This window comes from Eufriesea mexicana, unplaced genomic scaffold, assembly GCF_001483705.2.
Source record: "Eufriesea mexicana isolate 0111107269 unplaced genomic scaffold, ASM148370v2 scaffold4744748147, whole genome shotgun sequence".
Lineage (NCBI taxonomy): Eukaryota > Metazoa > Arthropoda > Insecta > Hymenoptera > Apidae > Eufriesea > Eufriesea mexicana.
Window position 1 is genome coordinate 239,801 of NW_016907952.1, and position 19,149 is coordinate 258,949.

Here is a 19,149-nt window from a genome sequence, read left to right on the forward strand (position 1 = left end):
ATTACGATTATTAGATTACTAGAATTATATCCTTTCTAAATATATTTATCCAAGCAGAGAGGTCTATCGAAACTACTAACCTATCAAGTGTCAGAGACTTACGGTAAAAATTCGTTTAGGCCATAAACCTTATATGTAAAGGTTCGGGATTCAGAATTGGCTTTTGCTAAAAATCATTAATCGATAGTACTGAGTAATCGAAGATCGGAAATAGGAAGCTTTTCTTTTTAATTCCTTCTATTCCCAAGGAAGGAAAAACAGTTCCACCATTAAGCGATACTCCAAAGCCGCCATTTTGGGGATCGCGCGGAGGATAGAGGTTAGGAATGTGCGCGAAGATTCGCGTGGCTGGCTGGGGAAAAGAGACGAACGCGAACAGACGCTATTACGATTATTAGATTACTAGAATTATATCCTTTCTAAATATACTTATCCAAGCAGAGAGGTCTATCGAAACTACTAACCTATCAAGTGTCAGAGACTTACGGTAAAAATTCGTTTAGGCCATAAACCTTATATGTAAAGGTTCGGGATTCAGAATTGGCTTTTGCCAAAAATCATTAATCGATAGTACTGAGAAATCGAAGATCGGAAATGGGAAGCTTTCCTTTCTAATTTCTTCTATTGCCAAGAATGGAAAAGCAGTTGCGCCATTAGGCGATACTCCAAAGCCACCATTTTGGGGAGCGCGCGGAGGATAGAGGTTAGGAATGTGCGCGAAGATTCGCGTGGCTGGCTGGGGAAGAGACGAACGTGAACAGACGCCATTACGATTATTAGATTACTAGAATTATATCCTTTCTAAATATACTTATCCAAACAGGGATACCTATCGAAACTACTAACTTACCAAGAGTCCAAAATTTATGGTGAAAATTATTTTGGGTCATAAATTTCTAAGCTTCGAGGTTAGACTTGGTGTTCGCCAAGAAATATTAATTAATAGAACTGAGAAATCGGAAATGGGAAGCTTTCCTTTCTAATTTCTTCTATTGCCAAGAATGGAAAAGCAGTTGCGCCATTAGGCGATACTCGAAAGTCGCCATTTTGGGGATCGCGCGGAGGATAGAGGTTAGGAATGTGCGCGAAGATTCGCGTGGGTCGGTTTTAATCCGCGTGGCCGGCGCGAAATTAACCTCTCTGGCCGGTGGTTAGAGCGCCATCCCGGTGGAAGGAAACTCGTTAGGTTTCACGGAATCGATGACCTCTCGGAGGCTATCAGGGGAGGATCGCGAGAAGAGCGGAACGGAGCGACGAATGGCGAAACCACGAATGCCTTCGATCGCCGTTCACGGATAGAGGGTTTTTTAATTGCCAAACGACTTGCCGCGCGGTTCTCTCCCCTTGCTCTCCGTTTCTCTCTTTTTTCCGACCAGTTGCCAGCGACCGAGCGACTGACGCGCGATACTCGATAATTTTTATTTCCCTTAATAACAGACGGCGCCTCGCGGCCGTTGTCAATAGCGGCCTCGATCGACGCCTCGATACGCATAGTCGAGAATTCTGCAATGTGTCGGAGGGGGCATTGTCGCTCGTGTGTTGGTTAATTTCATACCTCGAGGTCGACGCCGACTGATACGTGTGTGCAGATTTTAAATGAACCTGCGAAGGGTCTCTACTCGGATCTTTTGTAGCGTGAGCCGACACACGGTTCGAGATCGGGTAGCCGATATCTGCGCGCACTTTTTCGTCTGATCGCGAGTCCATGTAGACGCGTGCGAGGATTCACCAATGGCGGGTACTCGAATCCTAGGTATTTTCTTTTCACTGTCTTCCGGAGAAGTTTCGCCGATTTATCAGGTGTGTCTGTCGAGCTTTGGGACAGCTTTGACAAAGGGTGAGTCTCGCGAGGGGGTGGTAGGAAGTTGGACGCGTTGACTGGGTACCGTAGGTCTTCGACGTATATTTCGGGGGTGGAGGGAGGTTTCCGAGGGTCGATATAATTCCTGTCTTACAGATCGGCTTTTCTTTAGAACCGGTCGGTGATTCTGCGATCGTGTACGATGAATCGGAAAATTCGAAGAAATCAGGACTTAAAATTCACCTGAATTCATCTGAAATAGGGTCTAAATATCGTAATCAACGTAGAACACGTATTAATTAACGGATAATAACACGCATCGAATAATTAAAGTCGAAGCAGTTTGAAATGAGAAATCTGTACAGAAATCGTTCAGCTGTGGATGAAAATTTTACTGAATGCCAAACGCTCAGGTTTTTCGTTTTATTTTCATTCTATATTTGTGTTTTCCCCCGTCGTATTTTTTATTTATACGAAATATTTTTAAATATGTACGTATGTTTGCGCCGGATCTTTTCTATCTAAACGCGCGTTTACCTCCGTTCCGTTTATCACTAAATAAATAAATAAATAATTGCTAGATAGATTTGGAGGAATCATTCGTCAGGATTGGATCATTAACAAACGTAGACGGAAGTACCCTATCGCCATCTCGCCTCGAATTAGCGGAAAAAGACGTGAGCCACGAGTCGACAATTGTCCTGTCGCGAAATTTCGCAGCAATCGGAGTGCACGAACGGTTCCGAATTCCATTTCGAAGCCATCGAAAAATGACGAGCAGCGGTAAGCGGGGATCGCAGAGCTTATGCCTTCTTACTAGGTCACTTTACAGTTACACTGCAGCGTGTTTCGTCGCTCGGTTCCAGAGTTGGCGCGACGATTTTGCATAAATTTTCGCCGATTGCGGCACCACGTTAAATTATCCCCATTTTTTCTCATTCTCTCCCTCGTTAATGTCACCTGCCGAACTGGAGACCTTAACGCATATTCCCTTTTCCCGGATACTCCGCATCCTGTTCCACCAAGACTAAGGAGCACAGAGAAAAATCACGAGTCACCGGTGAATGTCAATCGAGTTCGACTCGCCATTGACGTCGAGAGATAACAGACGTCAATGTTCCTTATCAATTTCGTTGCAGGGATAAAGCACCGCGATATCCGCGATAACCGGTTACTCGTGTCATTTTCTACCGATGACATGCCGATAACGCACCCCGATCTACATTCGTTTTAAAAGCAACCTTTTACTCGGCGTCCGAAAAATTCGCGCGCAGAACGGGCGTCGCGGAAAGCATTTCCGGTCTGCAAAGATGGCGCCGATTGTTACAACGAGAGCAGAGACGGATGGATCGGCTTCTGGATATCGAAGGGAAAATACGTACGATGCTACGGTTTCTGTCTTTACTGCTTTACATCCGATACTATATTGCCAATATTCGAATTATTACCGGTCTTTCTAATGATTCGATGTCTTATTTAACCGTTTGAGTGCCAAGCGGCGCGATCGCGCTTCTTCTATTTTGTGTCCAAAAGTGCCAGCGCTCTGAGATGCGAAGCTGACAATCAACGCGCTCGGTTGGTGAACGCGGAATATAAGAAGCGCTATCGCGCCGCTCGGCATTTTTGGACACGGAATATGACAAGCGCTATCGCGCCGCTTGGCAAATATCGATTGGGAAACAATAATGACCCGTGGCACTCAAACGGTTAAGGCCCGAATTATTTCCCACGGTATAGTATTCGCATTGTTAAACCTTGCGTTCTGTCTTCTTTCATACTCGTATTCTCTTTCTCGATCTCACGTATCCTAAACACTCAGACGTATTCGTAGACTCACTCGTTTGTCATAAACATCCCTTAAATTCGATCCTCTTGCACGTGGCCACTTTCGTTCGAACAATAAGTCCAAACTCTCTTGACATTCTTTCAGGGCCGTATTTATTTCTTTTCTACATTCATTAGGGTGTCCCAAAAGTTTCTTCCTTTCTTTTTCATGCCAAATCAATAGACGATGTTTGTTGTTTAAGGTTGATTTATCCCTGTATGGTATAATTATATGTATTATGGTATGATGCCATGGTACGATGCCATAAACGGAGAATTGATAATCCTGCATGTTTACAAACATAGCCGGCACGGGGACATACATAGCGTGACGCGGAAAGAACTTAGGTGACAACCTAATATATATCATCGCAAATGTAAAGGGTTGAACAACGTTACGCGTTACATCGACGCGTGACAATGACGTTAAATCGCAAGAAGGAACACGAATCGCAACACCGTGGTGAAGTTGTTCACGATTTCCGCGAAAATTCGAGCGATCTACCGATTATCGGGCATCTACAGACAGCCGTGGATCGCGTAACGTCGAAGCAAGACAAGCGTATCGCTGGGAGTTTGCGCACGGTTATCGCGGGTGGAAAGTAAAATTCGATTCCGTGCAAGTTGAACGGTGTTTGCGTAGAATCGATACCGGCTGGACGTAGACGCGACGATAAGATATCGGGGCAGCGTGGAACCCGAAGAAGAATCCGGAGTCGGAAAGGCAAGAAGGCGGAGAGAAAGCTGAGAATACCGGGTGTGCGAGCAGTGGGACGAAGATCGATCTGGCGTTAGCGTTGCCTCCGTTTCGTTCGTTCGATTCGGAAATTTGCATTTTAAAGCAACCCGTAAGCTCGAGGCAGCGCCGATAAGCCGGGAGACGTTGGCGAGTTGCTTCCAGTCACGTCCGAATCTTTCCAACCAGCCTGACACCGTTATCTCCGATCAGATGGAACGTCAATATCCCGAACACATTTCGAGGATTACCTTCCGAGACTTCCGGGTATTAGTCGTGTCCACAAGGGTTACGTTATACCGGCGACCGTGGAGAAGCTTCTTCGGGGGTCAAGTGACACGCTGATATAGTATTTCCGGAAGCCTCGCGCGGTAACTGCGACATAGACCCGCGAAAACTCGCGGTATACAAGTTCTAGCGGTGCAGTTTTCGAGTCTGGGGCAGAATTTTGGGCGACTTCTGAGGATTTTAATGTTTAAATATTGTTACAAATCGCGAGTGTAATTCTTATCCTCGAAGTTCGATCGCTGGATTGCCGAAGAATTCTAAAACGTCTGAATAGATTTTCCCTGCTGAAAAGGTTGACAACACTCGCTGAACTTCGATGAAAGACGTTCCTTTTATAGTCAATAGCCGATTGTTATTTAAACCGAACTTTCTGGAAGGTGCAGGATTGTTCTGCACTGAAGGTACGATCAGTTCTTTTTGCCCGAATACCGGGTGGATATGATCTCGTAATAATATTAATTTTTTAATAATAGAAACAAATTAGATCCGTGGAAAAATTTAATCGTAAATTTCTCCTCGACATCCTCCGATTCTAAATTACCTAACTTGGAATAATAATTGATAAGAATAGAAATATCAGGTTCGCGAAAAAATTGGGGCTTCGTCTTCGACATGGATCAATTTAAACCCCCCGAAATTAAAATAAAGATTAATAATAAAGATAAATAAAATCTGTAGAAAAATCGTGCTTTTGCCTTTGACATTGTCCAATTCAAAATCAGCTAAATGCAAATAATAATTAATAATAAAAACATACAAGATCCGTGAAAAAATCGGGGATTTGTCCTCGATATCGATCAATACGAAACCTTCGAAATTAAAATAAAAATTACTAATAAATATAAATAAAATCTGTACAAAAATCGAAGCTTTGCCTTCGACATCATCCGATGCTAAATCACCTAAATTCAAATAATAATTAATAATAAAAATAAATAAAATCTGCAGAAAAATCGTGCTTTTGCCTTTGACATTGTCCAATTCAAAATCAGCTAAATGCAAATAATAATTAATAATAAAAACATACAAGATCTCTGAAAGAATTGGGGATTTATTTTTGACATCGATGAGTTCAAAACCTCCGAAATTAAAATAAAAATTACTAATAAAAATAAATGAAATCTGTGCAAAAATCGAGGCTTTACCGTCGACATCATGCTACTAAAAAGTCTCCATAAATTCAAATAAGAATTAACAATAAAGACATACGAAACTCGCGGAAAAATCGCGGATATTTCCTCGATTGGCCGATCGATTCGCGCGTGCGCGGCGTTACGCGACGCTTGGACCGTCGATCGGGTGAAATCGCTAATCGCGGGTAACCCGACGCGCTTCCTTGACACACGTGTCTTCGTTCTCCAGCGTCCGCGGTGTCTCGTTTCGCGCGGAATCGAATTCTGGCCGCGTTCGAGGAAAAGTCGCCGAGCCATCGCGAATCTGCTACTATCGACAGGCCAATCGACTGCGTAAAAGCGCCGTTGCGTCGTTTACGAGATTCGCGACGCAGATTCGCAGAAATTCCAGAAATACGCGAGGATCGCGCGAATCTAAACACGTGATCGATATCGGCGACACATACATCCATAAATACGACACGAATCTTCATCTGGTAACATCTATTAGGTATATTCTTCTAGAATTTACTTTCCTCAATACGACTCCGTCATCGAAATTGCTCTGCTACCCCAAGTTTTCGAAAATTGTGCGTTTTTCTAAACACTCTCGATTTTTTTACTTAAAATGTGAAGTATTACGTAATAATTAAGAACGTTAGGAGGTTCATTCTTATCTTAAAACTGAGGTGAGTCTTTAGTTTATCGAAATTATCATAAATTAAGTACGGAAATTACGTAATTTGGTAATTTTTCGTTGCAGAATATTTTATATCTTTTTCGAATACGTATTCTGTCCTCGTTCATGACGTCACGAGATAATCGACGACATTCTCGTGCATTCTGTACCCCTGTTACCTATACGAACTTCCAATCGAAAATCATAGATGGCACTGATCGTCGCTTCAACTTCTATCCCTGCCTATCTTATTGAAGATATTGTCGCCGTACAACGGGTTGCATTAGGGCCTATAGAGTTTAGCTTTTAAACAGCAGGGTATCCTCAAATTTCCCCCTTTTATTTATGTAGTAGTATGCTAACTATAGTAGAAAATCAATTTGATATAAAAGGTCTGAGGAGGAATATATCATTTGTGGAGAAGGTTCGAAACCATTGCGGGTTGCATCAATCTAATCCTCAGGTGCATACGTGTCATGTGTGTAAATTGCGTGGGCGTAAGTCACGTGGTTTGATTTTACAGCGTTTCAAACACAGACATAATTTCCTTGAATTTTCGGATCAAAACTTTTGCCACCACAAGGAAAACTTTCTAGCCGATTTCGCGATTTTGTATCAGGATAACATGACATGACAAGAGGTCGCTTGTCAGGGCAGTTCCAAGAAATGACGTAATTTCCAAGAATTCTCGGACAATGATTTTGCCGCCTCGGCGCAAAATTTTCGACCGATTTCTTGACTTTGTATTAGGATCACATGACACGATAGGAGGTCGCTCAACGTGCCACTTCCAAGAAATGACGTCATTTCCAAGAATTCTCGGACAATACTCTTGCAGTCTCTGCAAGAAATTTTCGACCGATTTCGCGACTTTGTACTAGGATAACATGACATGATAGGAGGTCGCTCGTCGTGCCACTTCCAAAAAATGACGTCATTTCCAAGAATTCTCGGACAATGCTTTTGCCGCCTCGGCGAAAAATTTTCGACCGATTTCGTGACTTTGTACTAGGATAACATGACACGAAAGGAGGTTCCACATCGATTCAGTTCCAACAAATGACGTCATTTCCAAGAATTCTCGGACAATACTCTTGCAGCCTCTGCCAGAAATTTTCGGCCGATTTCGCGACTTTGTACTAGGATAACATGACACGAAAGGAGGTCCCACATCGAGTCAGTTCCAGGAAATGACGTCATTTCCAAGAATTCTCGGACAATACTTTTGCAATCTCTGCGAGAAATATTTCGACCGATTTCGCGTCTTTGTACTAGGATAACATGACATGATAGGAGGTCGCTCGCCGTGCCACTTCTGAGAAATGACGTCATTTCCAGGAATTCTCGGACAATGCTTTTGCAATCTCTGCGAGAAATATTTCGACTGATTTCGCGACTTTGTACTAGGATAACATGACATGATAGGAAGTCGCTCGCCGTGCCACTTCTGAGAAATGACGTCATTTCCAAGAATTCTCGGACAATACTTTTGCAATCTCTGCGAGAAATTTTCGGCCGATTTCGCGACTTTGTACTAGGATAACATGACATGATAGGAGGTCGCTCGCCGTGCCACTTCTGAGAAATGACGTCATTTCCAAGAATTCTCGGACAATACTTTTGCAATCTCTGCGAGAAATTTTCGGCCGATTTCGCGACTTTGTGCTAGGATAACATGACATGATAGGAGGTCGCTCGCCGTGCCACTTCTGAGAAATGACGTCATTTCCAAGAATTCTCGGACAATACTTTTGTAATCTCTGCGAGAAATTTTCGGCCGATTTCGCGACTTTGTGCTAGGATAACATGACATGATAGGAGGTCGCTCGCCGTGCCACTTCTGAGAAATGACGTCATTTCCAAGAATTCTCGGACAATACTTTTGCTGCTTGGCAGTACATTTGAATTATTTTACTTACCTTATACTTACCTTATACTTACCTTATACTTACCTTATACTTACCTTATACTTCCCTTATACTTACCTTACTTACTTACCTCCCCTTTCTTGTGTTCATTTCCTTATTTAGCTTAATTCCTCTTCATTTAAATATCATTTAAACAGATGTTGCCTACTCTCCATTTTCAGAGTTCAGAGGGAACATTGAAAATTTACAAGAGATAGGAAATATCTTAAACTTCGTGCGTAGCTCTTAGCTTGGAATAAGTTTCCAAAGAAAAATCTAAAGATTTTTTTTTGGAAACTAATTCGAATTACCAGGTCTCACCACGTGGAGGTGGCTACGCATCGAGACCCGACATGTGCCCTCGTGGCACAGCCTGCTGGCGCTATCCGTATCAGAGATATCCTAGTCTAACCTGGAGCGACAGAAGTTGACTTTGCAGACACTTTATTATATTTCGTGTCTTACGAAAGGGGTTTCGGTTCGCGATTATTCGAAAGACCGACTAGCCTACGAGATGCACTCCCATGTACAAGACAACTCCAGCCACAGCACCCTCCCGATCGGACCTTGCCCACCCTGCCACCGCCGACCTCGCCATGGCTTACTCGCTGATCTAAGGCAGTTAACGAACCAGTGAAACACCCAGTGGCAATCCGAGGGTCCTATGCGAGGCCTAACAGTCGGAATCACGCGCATGCTCCATACCCCGGCTCTATGCAAACATAACCACATAGCCGCCAAGTGCTAGAAGGGCAGGCAGGCACGCTCTTGCAATGATTCCGACTGCAGTGCCCATCCCCCGGTCGTGTGCATGGATTGGCACCCAGGACGACTAAGGTCGACGGACCCTCGTATTGCTCCAGATGCCTCACCAGCCCGAGAGCCACCAGAGATCCCGATGCATGACGAGATTGACAGTGGCAGAAATGAGTGTCGGAGACGAGTCGTGAGAATGATTTACGCGACACGGAGTTGTCAAGTACACGGGAAGTACGTCGCGTAGGCTATTCGGTACTTAAGAACGATCGCGAGATTATCGCGAGAACAATTATGTTCTATTTGGTAACGAGAGGGGTAAGGGAATGTATATATTTCGCTCCAAGTTAGGTGGCTTACCTTTGAACGGATAGCACGCACATGATACTTACTCTAAAGATCTATCTTATAACTGCTTACAACTACTTAGGTCTAAACACACACATTCCGTTCAACGATGTCTTGAAAAATCTGAAATGCTGAAAAGAAATGAATTAGTAAAAGATTAGTAAAACATAATAAAAACAAACAAATATAAACCATAAATATTAATTAAATCGAATAAAATAAATGGAAATGGATATCAAATGGAATCATCAAATAAATGAAAATGGAATGAACAATCCAACGATGAGATATAAACATCCCAATGATGTAACATAAACAATCCAACGACAAAACATTCGAATATTCTACTAAATATTCGAATATCCAAACAAAGATAAATAGAAACGAAGAAATAAAATCTGAAAAAAAAGAAAAAATTAAAACCTGAAAGAAAATAAAAATTAGTCCTGAAAAGAAAAATTGTTATTAAATTGTTTCAGGGGCTGGGGGGTGGATGGGGTAGCCAACCCCACCTCACTTCGGACCCATCCCCACACGCGCGCACGGAAAAATTTAGATGTTACACTCGCGACGCGAAACCGGCAAATGACTTGACCAGCGGAGCGGCGTCCCTTATATAGCCGCTGATCGGCCGATTCCCCCACCCCGATCGCAAATTTTCGAACTTTTCCGATTCCATTAATTATTACTTTTCCACTCTAATAGCCAATAATTTATTAATTTTTTCACTTTTATTACAAATATACGTTGTGAGCAATTTGTTAATAACAATATTAATTTGTTATTAACAATATATTTAATAATTTATAAACTTTTTGCAAATTATTTGAATATTTTAACACAAGTACTTTATAATTTCAAACAATAACTAGTAATTTATTAATTTTCTCACTTTTATTATTAATTTACGTTGCAAAGAATTTGTTATTAGCAATACTAATTTGTTATTAACAATAAGTGGAATAATTTACGAACTGTTTGCAAGTTATATATATATTTTAACATAAGTTCTTTATAATTTCAAGTAGTAACCAGTAATTTATTAGTTTTTTCACTTTTATTATAAATTTACGTTGCAAACAATTTGTTATTAATAATAAACTTAGCAATTCATACATTTTTTATAAACCATAACTAAAAATGAGTATTACAGATTAGGGAAAAAGTTGGAATTTGTTGGACAGTGTAATTAGGCTGCAGGAAATCGGCGATCATTGTGCAATACGATGGATTCCGCGTGCAAATCGAAGCTGATTCGTCGCGATCTTCCATCGATCACAATTGATCCCTGTCTCCGTGCCGGCCAATGCGATTTTCCTACCGATTTGACAATTGTAGAAATCGCGGGAAATTTAACGGGGCAAAAATCCAGTTCACAGACGCGTTTGTTTTCCCTCCATCTTTTTTCGTGCTTCAGTCAAATGCAGAAGCGCACGAATAGCGAATGTTTAATCATTACCAAGGCAGGAAAATTATAAAATGGATGAAAAAGCCGCGTCATATGCGGTGGTTATTAATTAGAACAAACGCTGGTGCCTAGTTTGAAAAATGAAAGGTCGATTTGCATGGAGCCGCCTCAGAGATTACCATACATTAGAATAATGTCCGCGAGGGAAAAAAATTCATTAGGAATGTTCTATTAACCACGGTAGCTGAGGATGACAGTTAATTCAGGCAGTGCAACCTTTTAATAGATTCGGTGGTAAAAAATAAAAGGCAAATAATGAAACGCAATTTGCCATTACATACCTCTATCGAAACGGAGATCTATTACGTTAATCACGCGAAACATAATGATTATGGCGACGATTTCGAAAAATCGGAGGTCGCCTGTTTCTTCCACGGCAACCAAATATCTTCATTGTTTATTTCTAAATTGCAGAAATTGAAGGATTGTACCACTATTAATTAATAAATCATAGAAAAATGTCGCGTGAAACTCACCGATTATGGCACCGATTTCGGAAAATCGGTGGTCGCCTGTTTCTTCCACGGCAACCAAATATCTTCATTGTTTATTTCTAAATTGCAGAAATTGAAGGACTGTACCACTATTAATTAATAAATCATAGAAAAATGTCGCGTGAAACTCACCGATTATGGCACCGATTTCGGAAAATCGGTGGTCGCCTGTTTCTTCCACGGCAACCAAATATCTTCATTGTTTATTTCCAAATTGCAGAAATTGAAGGACTATACCATTATTAATTAATAAATCGTAGAAAAATGTCGCGTGAAACTCACCGATTATGGCACCGATTTCGGAAAATCGGTGGTCGCCTATTTCCTCTACACCAATCAAATGCTTTCATTATTTATTTCCAAATTGCGGAAATTGAAGAACGAACTATTAATTAACGAATCACAAATAAAAGAATGACATAAAATTCGACAAGTATAGCGCCGATTTCAAAAAATCGAAGGTAATCTATTTCTTCCACGCCAACCGAATATCTGCATTGTTTATTTCTAAATTGCAGAAATTGAAGAACGGTACAACTATCGATTAATAAATCACGCGTAAAAAATTGCGTGAAACTTACCGATTACAACGTCGATTTCGAAAAATCGAAGGTCGCCGATTGCTCGACGTCTCAATCCGCGCTCGACGATTTATGTTTCTTCGCTGTGCGCCGGAATAATGTCCGCGCGGTAGAAAAATCGGTCGCTGACAAATAAGCCTAGTGGGCGTCGCGTGGGCGTCGGTGACACCCAGCCACGTCGGATTCGATTTTCGTCCGCGATCCGTTCAAGGAAAACGACCGTGTCCCATCATCCTCCGAGTGCACTTGACTCCTAGCTCTCCGATGCTCGTCTGAAAAATCGGCCGACGCGGATTCCGAGCGTAGAAAGGCCTGGAAGTTTGACCCAGCCTGAGAGGATCAGCCGATCTCTCGCCAATCTCCATCCACCTACCTGACCTAACCTAAAACGGGCCGAAGCGATTCGAACGCTGGACCGATCTCGCTGCTCCGGCGTCGAGGATCTATTCAAATTTCACTTCCGATGATCCCTCTTGGCGACCCGGTATCGAGCATCCAAGCTGCATAGCTGCGATATAACTGTACCCGATCACACCTTCGCCGCTAGATGGAGCCAACAAGGAGATTCGAGGATTCTTGCAAGCCTCGGTGAATCTGTTTCCTAAAAATACAAATTCCTGATATAAATTCCTATCTACAGTATTTCCGTGTCAATCTGTGGATTCGGAGGTGATATCCCTGCGTCAGTTGGTAGACCCTGAGATGACGAGCGCCTTCTGATATCTGAAAAGTGATTCAGTGTCAAAATCAGTACAGCACAGAGAGCATTATAGCGACTGTAAAATATCCACAAGGCATGTGTGTATTTCTTTGTATTTGCATAAGTATGCACACATATTTCACTGTGTAATAAACTTTATATATTCGTTATGTAGGGGGTCCTTCCCCACGTACTTGAAAAGTCACCTCGTCGGAGATATCCTTGTGTGAGTGGTGATGCTGCAAGGGACGATAGGAAAAGGAAGGGATGCATTTTGTCCTGGGTCTGCTAGTGGACTCATCAGTAAGGCTACCCTATACCGGGATACGATTGGAAGATCAGGAAGTTATATATGTAGAAATCGGAGGTTTTCCCAGGACTTGCGAGAAAGTCCTCGAAGTCGGAATCCATCTAGTGGCGAGGCTGAGAATGACGGTCGCTACAGTTGTTATACAACTGTATATAGTTCCCTGCACATTATGATAAACACTGCAATTTCATTCAAGAAATTACAACGATAATAGTAACAACACAAAAGCCTACAAAACTTACATTCCTAGAAAGACATGAACATCGTCAGACTAATACTTCCTGTAAAATAATCGGACGAAACATTGGCATTTGGAGGATTAGCACGTTGAGTGCTACGTCGGTACCTGGGAACTGACAGTGGACTTTTCCTTTGGACGGCATGGATTCTAGGAACTGACAGTGAACTTTCTGTTTGGTCGACATCGGTGCGTTGGTCCGACACTATCTAGGATTAAATTGTTAATGACAATTAATATATTGTAAAAACTAAATTCCCCCTACTGAAATAGATCTTTACACTACCGTAGCTTTTTCTCACTGATCGTCTTTTGCCTTTTTTCTGGCATTCCTCATCCTATTATCTTCTGCTTATAATTTGTATATTTGTGCATCGACTGCACCATTCTCACAGTCCAAACGACAAAGTGAAACAAAGTAATTTTCTGTTCATACTCTTCAGCATTCTCGAGCATTCGACATCAAGTGCTCACTGGCTGCCACCTGAGCAGAAAGTATAGCAAAATCAGCACCGTATTTAACTTATTAACCTATCTATCGAAGTTGACTCACCTACCAATTACGATACGCGTTCCTCCTTCGCGAACATCTCGAAGAACCAAGCAGGACTATGACTATCCGTGACTGAGACTCCCCTTTTCGTCCTTCTAATTCCCACCCACGAGTTTCGAGTACTCCTGCCAAAGTAATAGCTACATTGGCCATAGCAAAAGGGTGGTTGGAGCGGCGCGTAAGCGGCGACGCGGACGATTAACCGCAGGTGGAAAAGCGACGCCGCGGACACGCCGGTGACAGCGGCGTTACAGCGACGAGAGCAGAGGACGCGAAACGAGTCGAGGCGAGGCGACCGCGTGCCTAGATCGGCCTCGTGTTTATCCCAATGCCAGCCGGCGCGCGTATTTTTAGCCAGCGTTACAGTTGACCGCGACGACTCGACGCTTCGTCACGGTTGTTCCAGCGACGACAATACGCCGGGACCACCGTCTCCGCGCACACGTGCACCCACCGATATCGGAGGGTCTGTCCCACTCCTCGTCAATCTTTTGCATACCGATTCACCCCTCCCTCGCGATCTTCCTGCGCGAAACGAGCGAAAATCGAGATCCAAGTTTGGTCCTGACGAATCGTAATCGGTGCAATCACCTCGGATGGTCCTCGTCGTCTCGTCCTCGAGATCCTTGACTGAACGTTGGCTGTCAATGGTGCAACGAGGACATCCGGGAGCCGATCGATGCGTCGGGACGCCGAATTCGATAGCGTCTGCTAGGTGACCGGGTGGATTAAACGGATTGCACGTTTTTCTGTTGCAGTGTGCCAAAGCATAGACATAAGAAACAGCGTGCGTCATTTCTCAAGACTGAAGGGATGCCGACTAGTCCAAGGCTTCGTACAAATTTTGCTGATCGACAACGCCGAGCCGTCGGAGTATGCCAACGTCTCTTTCCCGGAGCTGAAAGAGATCACCGGATACCTGCTGCTGTATAGGTAATCCCCGAGTTCTCCGGGTCGAGTCCAAGTCCGAGTAAGGGAATTTTCTCGAAGGCACTTGGCTCGGCTCGACGCTTCCGCGAGGAACAAAAAGCTTCCGATGGCCTGGGTCAGCGATCTCTAGCCATTTCTAGACGCGAGATATCTTATTATTTCGAGTATGACTATAGTGGAGCAACGTGGGACATTCTTGGCGCAGTGGAGATGTGCTAACGATCGCTAGAATTTCTCATCGATTGGTAAATTTGGCAGAGCATAGAGTCCCAAAGCTATACGCTGTCGCTGTGAAACGATAATGACGAGGAAGACGTGGAATCGGTGGAGGATTCGGAGAGGTAGAAAATCGGTGGATTAGGCGAGGTCGGGGAGATTAATCATTCGTAAATGGAATTCCGACGAAGGCGACAAGGCCAGCGGAAGCTCCGTTCCTATCCCGACGACTTCCTTCGTCGTCGAGGGTCACTAAACTTCTCGTCGGTTGTACGTCGTTATTATCTCGCCGGTTCCTTCCGCCGACTTCTTCCTTCCACGTCGGTTTCCCCTTTCTGGCTACTTTTTACAAGCGTCGTAAAGTACGCTGCCGGCGAGCCGGATTTCCCATTCACAACTGCTGCTCTCCTTCCTTCCTGCTCTCTCTTATTCTCATCTCTCTCCGTTTTCTCTGTGCACGCCGTAGGGTAAAAGGGTTGCGAAGCATCGGTCGCCTGTTCCCTAACCTGACCGTGATTCGAGGCCATTCTCTGTTCATCAACTACGCCCTGGTCGCGTTCGAGATGATGAACCTGCAGGAGATCGGGCTGCACCATCTCACAACCATCGTCAGAGGCTCCGTCCGCTTCGAGAAGAACCCCACGCTCTGCTACGTTGACACGATCGACTGGGACCTGATCGCCAAGGCTGGAAAAGGAGAACACGTGATAGCGGTAAGTGATCCACGAATCGGATTTAGACGATAAACAGGTGTGTGACAGAGGATCCCTACCGATTGACGAAAATTGGAGTATAACATGCGTCAGTGGCGGTAAGTGATCCACCAGTCGGACGATTTAGGCACACGATGACAGGTGCGACGGTAAATCCCCTAACTGCGGGGGTCCTCCCCCACGGATGGCGTGTGGTCGGTTTGTTGCAGGTATCCTCGATGTGGCGGCGGTGTTAGAAAGGACGAAATAAAAGGGAAGGGATGGTTTCGTCCTGGGCCTGGTAGTGGACGCATCAGTAAGGCTACCTATTGGAAGGTTTGGAAGTTGTATATATAGGAAACGGAGGATTGTTACCGAGCACTTGCGAGAAAGTCCTCGACCTCCTTCGAGTAGGAATCCATCTATCGGCGAGGGTGAGAACGATGCCGCTACACTAGGTTGTCAAAATTTTCGAAGAATCCAAGCATAGGATGAATCGATCGCGGTAAATGATCCACGATTCAGGCGATTTGAAGGATAGAGCAGGTACGACGGTAGATCCTACGGTTGACAGAATTCTGGAAAAATCGAAGCATAGGAGATCTGTCAATCGCGGTAAGTGATCTATAATACGGACGATTTAGACGATAAAGCAAATAGGATGGGAAATCTTACGGTTGACGAAATTCTGGAAAAATTGGAACCTAGGGTGTATCGATCGTGGTAAATGATCTACGATTCGGACGACTTCGACTATAGAGCAGATACGTCGGTAGACCCTACGGTTGACAGAATTCTGGAAAAATCGGAAGCATAGGACATGTCGACGGCGGTAAGTGATCTACGAATCGGACGATTTAGACGATAGCAAGTGCAACGACAGATCCCACGATAAAATCAGCGAATAGGAGAACGCTGCGCATGGACGGGACGCGTACCATTTAAAGCTTGGCACGGGAATTCCATCTTGTATGGCAAGAAGTCGGAATAGCGGGTAATGGCCGCGCCTTCTGGCCTGTGGGCCAAGTCGACATCGTCTTGGCATAAATTTGACGATCCACCGAAGCACCGGGGGCATTATTCCGGCGTGGAGCAACGAACCGTTCCGTTGGCAGCCCTCGCGTCTGTAAACAATTCCATTTGGCCGCTAATAAATAATCGTTAGCACGCGTAGCCGTTCGCTTCGGCTCGACACGTCCGACGTTGGAACGCGCGCGCTCCCGGATGCTATTTTCTTCCATCCCGAGTCCCTTTGTTCCAGCGTCCGCCGCGACTCGCGCGAGTTCCGCGGAACGAGATCCTCGCGGAACGCCCGACTTCAATTGCCCATGCCTGAACGCTCCTCCGTGATTATGTTGCCCGATGGAGGGCAATAATGTTGCCCGGTTCCAGCGTAAATCAGGGAATCTCTCTGCTGGCACAGCTCGCGACCAACTATTTCTGGCGTAGACCGACCGACTGTCCTCTCCGTCTGCGGGGTAATAATATCGTCATCTCGTCCGCGAAGAGGTGAACCGAGTCGTTCTCAACGCTCCACGAACAGCGATCCAGCTCATCGCAGAGTCGACCATCATCGCTACGTTTTCCAAACGATTACGTCTAGAAATAAACGCCAACCGTACGAACACGCAGCAGCTGTCAAACTCGCTGCGTCTCGGAGGATCGAGGAGGATCGGGGATCGATTTGACGATGTTACGAAGATCCACGTACCACGTTTCTTAAACCCACATCGTTTCGATGTCGCTATGGACCACGGTTCGCCGCGTATACCACCCTCCTGTCAACCCTCTGCCAGCCCTACGCGGGCCCATCGGGGTGCTCGAACCCGGTGGCCATCGTTAATTCGCGTTGAATGCGGAACAAACGCGTGGATTCGTGCGAGTGGCAAACTAGCGAATCACCTCGTGGCGACGCGCGGCGTCGGTCCACCCTCCCGGCGTCCCTTCTTCCCGAGTCACGCGTTTTTCGCTCGGGCTGCACGGAACGGAACGGATCGCAATCGCGAGTTTCGCGGCCGAAAAACGCGATTGGGAGAGCGACGTAACGCGGAATCGCAGCCAGTCCACTCCAGCGAGCACTCGTTAATTTCCGAACTGAAACACGCGGCCCTCGAGCGCGTCGCGCTGCCTCGTTATCGGCCGTGACTCGCGTCAGACACGCACGTACCTCGATATCAGCTACCCGCGTCGAGTTCCCGCTCTACGGGCCGTGATTTGCCCACGATTCTCGTGTATTTTGGACTTGGTTTAGGTTAAGTCTTGGTCGATGACTGGAAGTATCGGAAGCCGGGATCGCGAGAGATCGGGAGGAGATGGATCGACCCTCAAATACGCTCTGATCTCGGCGAGATGCGATTTCTATTTTCTATTGTCATTCCTGTCACGAGCATATAAAGGGGGGTTAATAGTCAGGAGAACGAGCAGAACTGCAAAGAAAGAAAAATTATGTAGGAAGTCATTGCCTACAGGCGGTCATCGTCTAGTTGACAGTATCCTGGGGTCAAGTATAAATGTAGAGTGCACGGGACCAAGGCGTTTCTCGAGAACACTGTGCAAGACAGTATTAGGAACGCATGGGGAAAATTTGGACGACTGATAGTCCGATATGTGTGCGTATCTCGTCAGTGAAGGAGGGGATTTAGACTCCAGGGACAGGAGATCAGCGCCTAGTTGACACTATCCTGCGAGCAAGTATAAATGTAGAGTACATGGGACCACGACGTTTCTCCGTTTCTGGAGAATCATGTGCAAGACAGTATTAGGAATGCATGGGGAAAATTTGGACGACTGATAATCCGACATGTATGCATATCTCGTTAGCGAACGAGGGGATTTAGAGTCGAGCGACAGGAGATCAGCGCCTAGTTGACACTATCCTGCGAGCAAGTATAAATGTAGAGTACACGGGACCAAGACGTTTCTCCGTTTCTGGAGAATCATGTGCAAGACAGTATTAGGAATGCATGGGGAAAATTTGGACGACTGATAATCCGACATGTATGCATATCTCGTTAGCGAACGAGGGGATTTAGAGTCGAGCGACAGGAGATCAGCGCCTAATTGACACTATCCTGCGGTCAAGTATAAATGTAGAGTGCACGGGACCAAGGCGTTTCTCGAGAACACTGTGCAAGACAGTATTAGGAATACATGGGGAAAATTTGGACGACTGATAGTTTGATATATGTTTATATCTCGTTAGTGTACGAGGGGATTTAGACTCGAGCGACGGAAGATCAGCTCCTAGTTGACACTATCCTGCGGTCAAGTATAAATGTAGAGTGCACGGGACCAAGGCGTTTCTCTGCTTTTGGAAGACAGTGTGCAAGACAATTCTAAGAATGCGTGGGGAAAATTTTGGGAACTGATAGTTCGATATGTATGCGTATCTCGTCACTGAACGAGGGGACTTAAACTCGAGCGAGCAGCGTAACGTACAGATGCTAGCACGGTTACAAGAATAAACTACCTTTACATTTTTTAATCGTACCTGTTCCGTTGGCTACGAAACACTCT

The 19,149-nt window shown here is 44.8% G+C and overlaps 1 protein-coding gene across 1 annotated transcript in view; it reads left to right on the forward strand.

Annotated features, from left to right (window-relative positions):
• The window catches only part of InR-2 (insulin-like receptor-like), a 66,263-nt gene that overhangs the window by 37,221 nt on the left and 9,893 nt on the right, over nt 1-19,149 (forward strand). The window contains exons 2-3 of the mRNA XM_017899138.1: nt 14,554-14,728; nt 15,408-15,654. Coding sequence (XP_017754627.1) covers nt 14,554-14,728; nt 15,408-15,654 — 422 coding nt within the window. The remainder of the gene's footprint in view (nt 1-14,553; nt 14,729-15,407; nt 15,655-19,149) is intronic.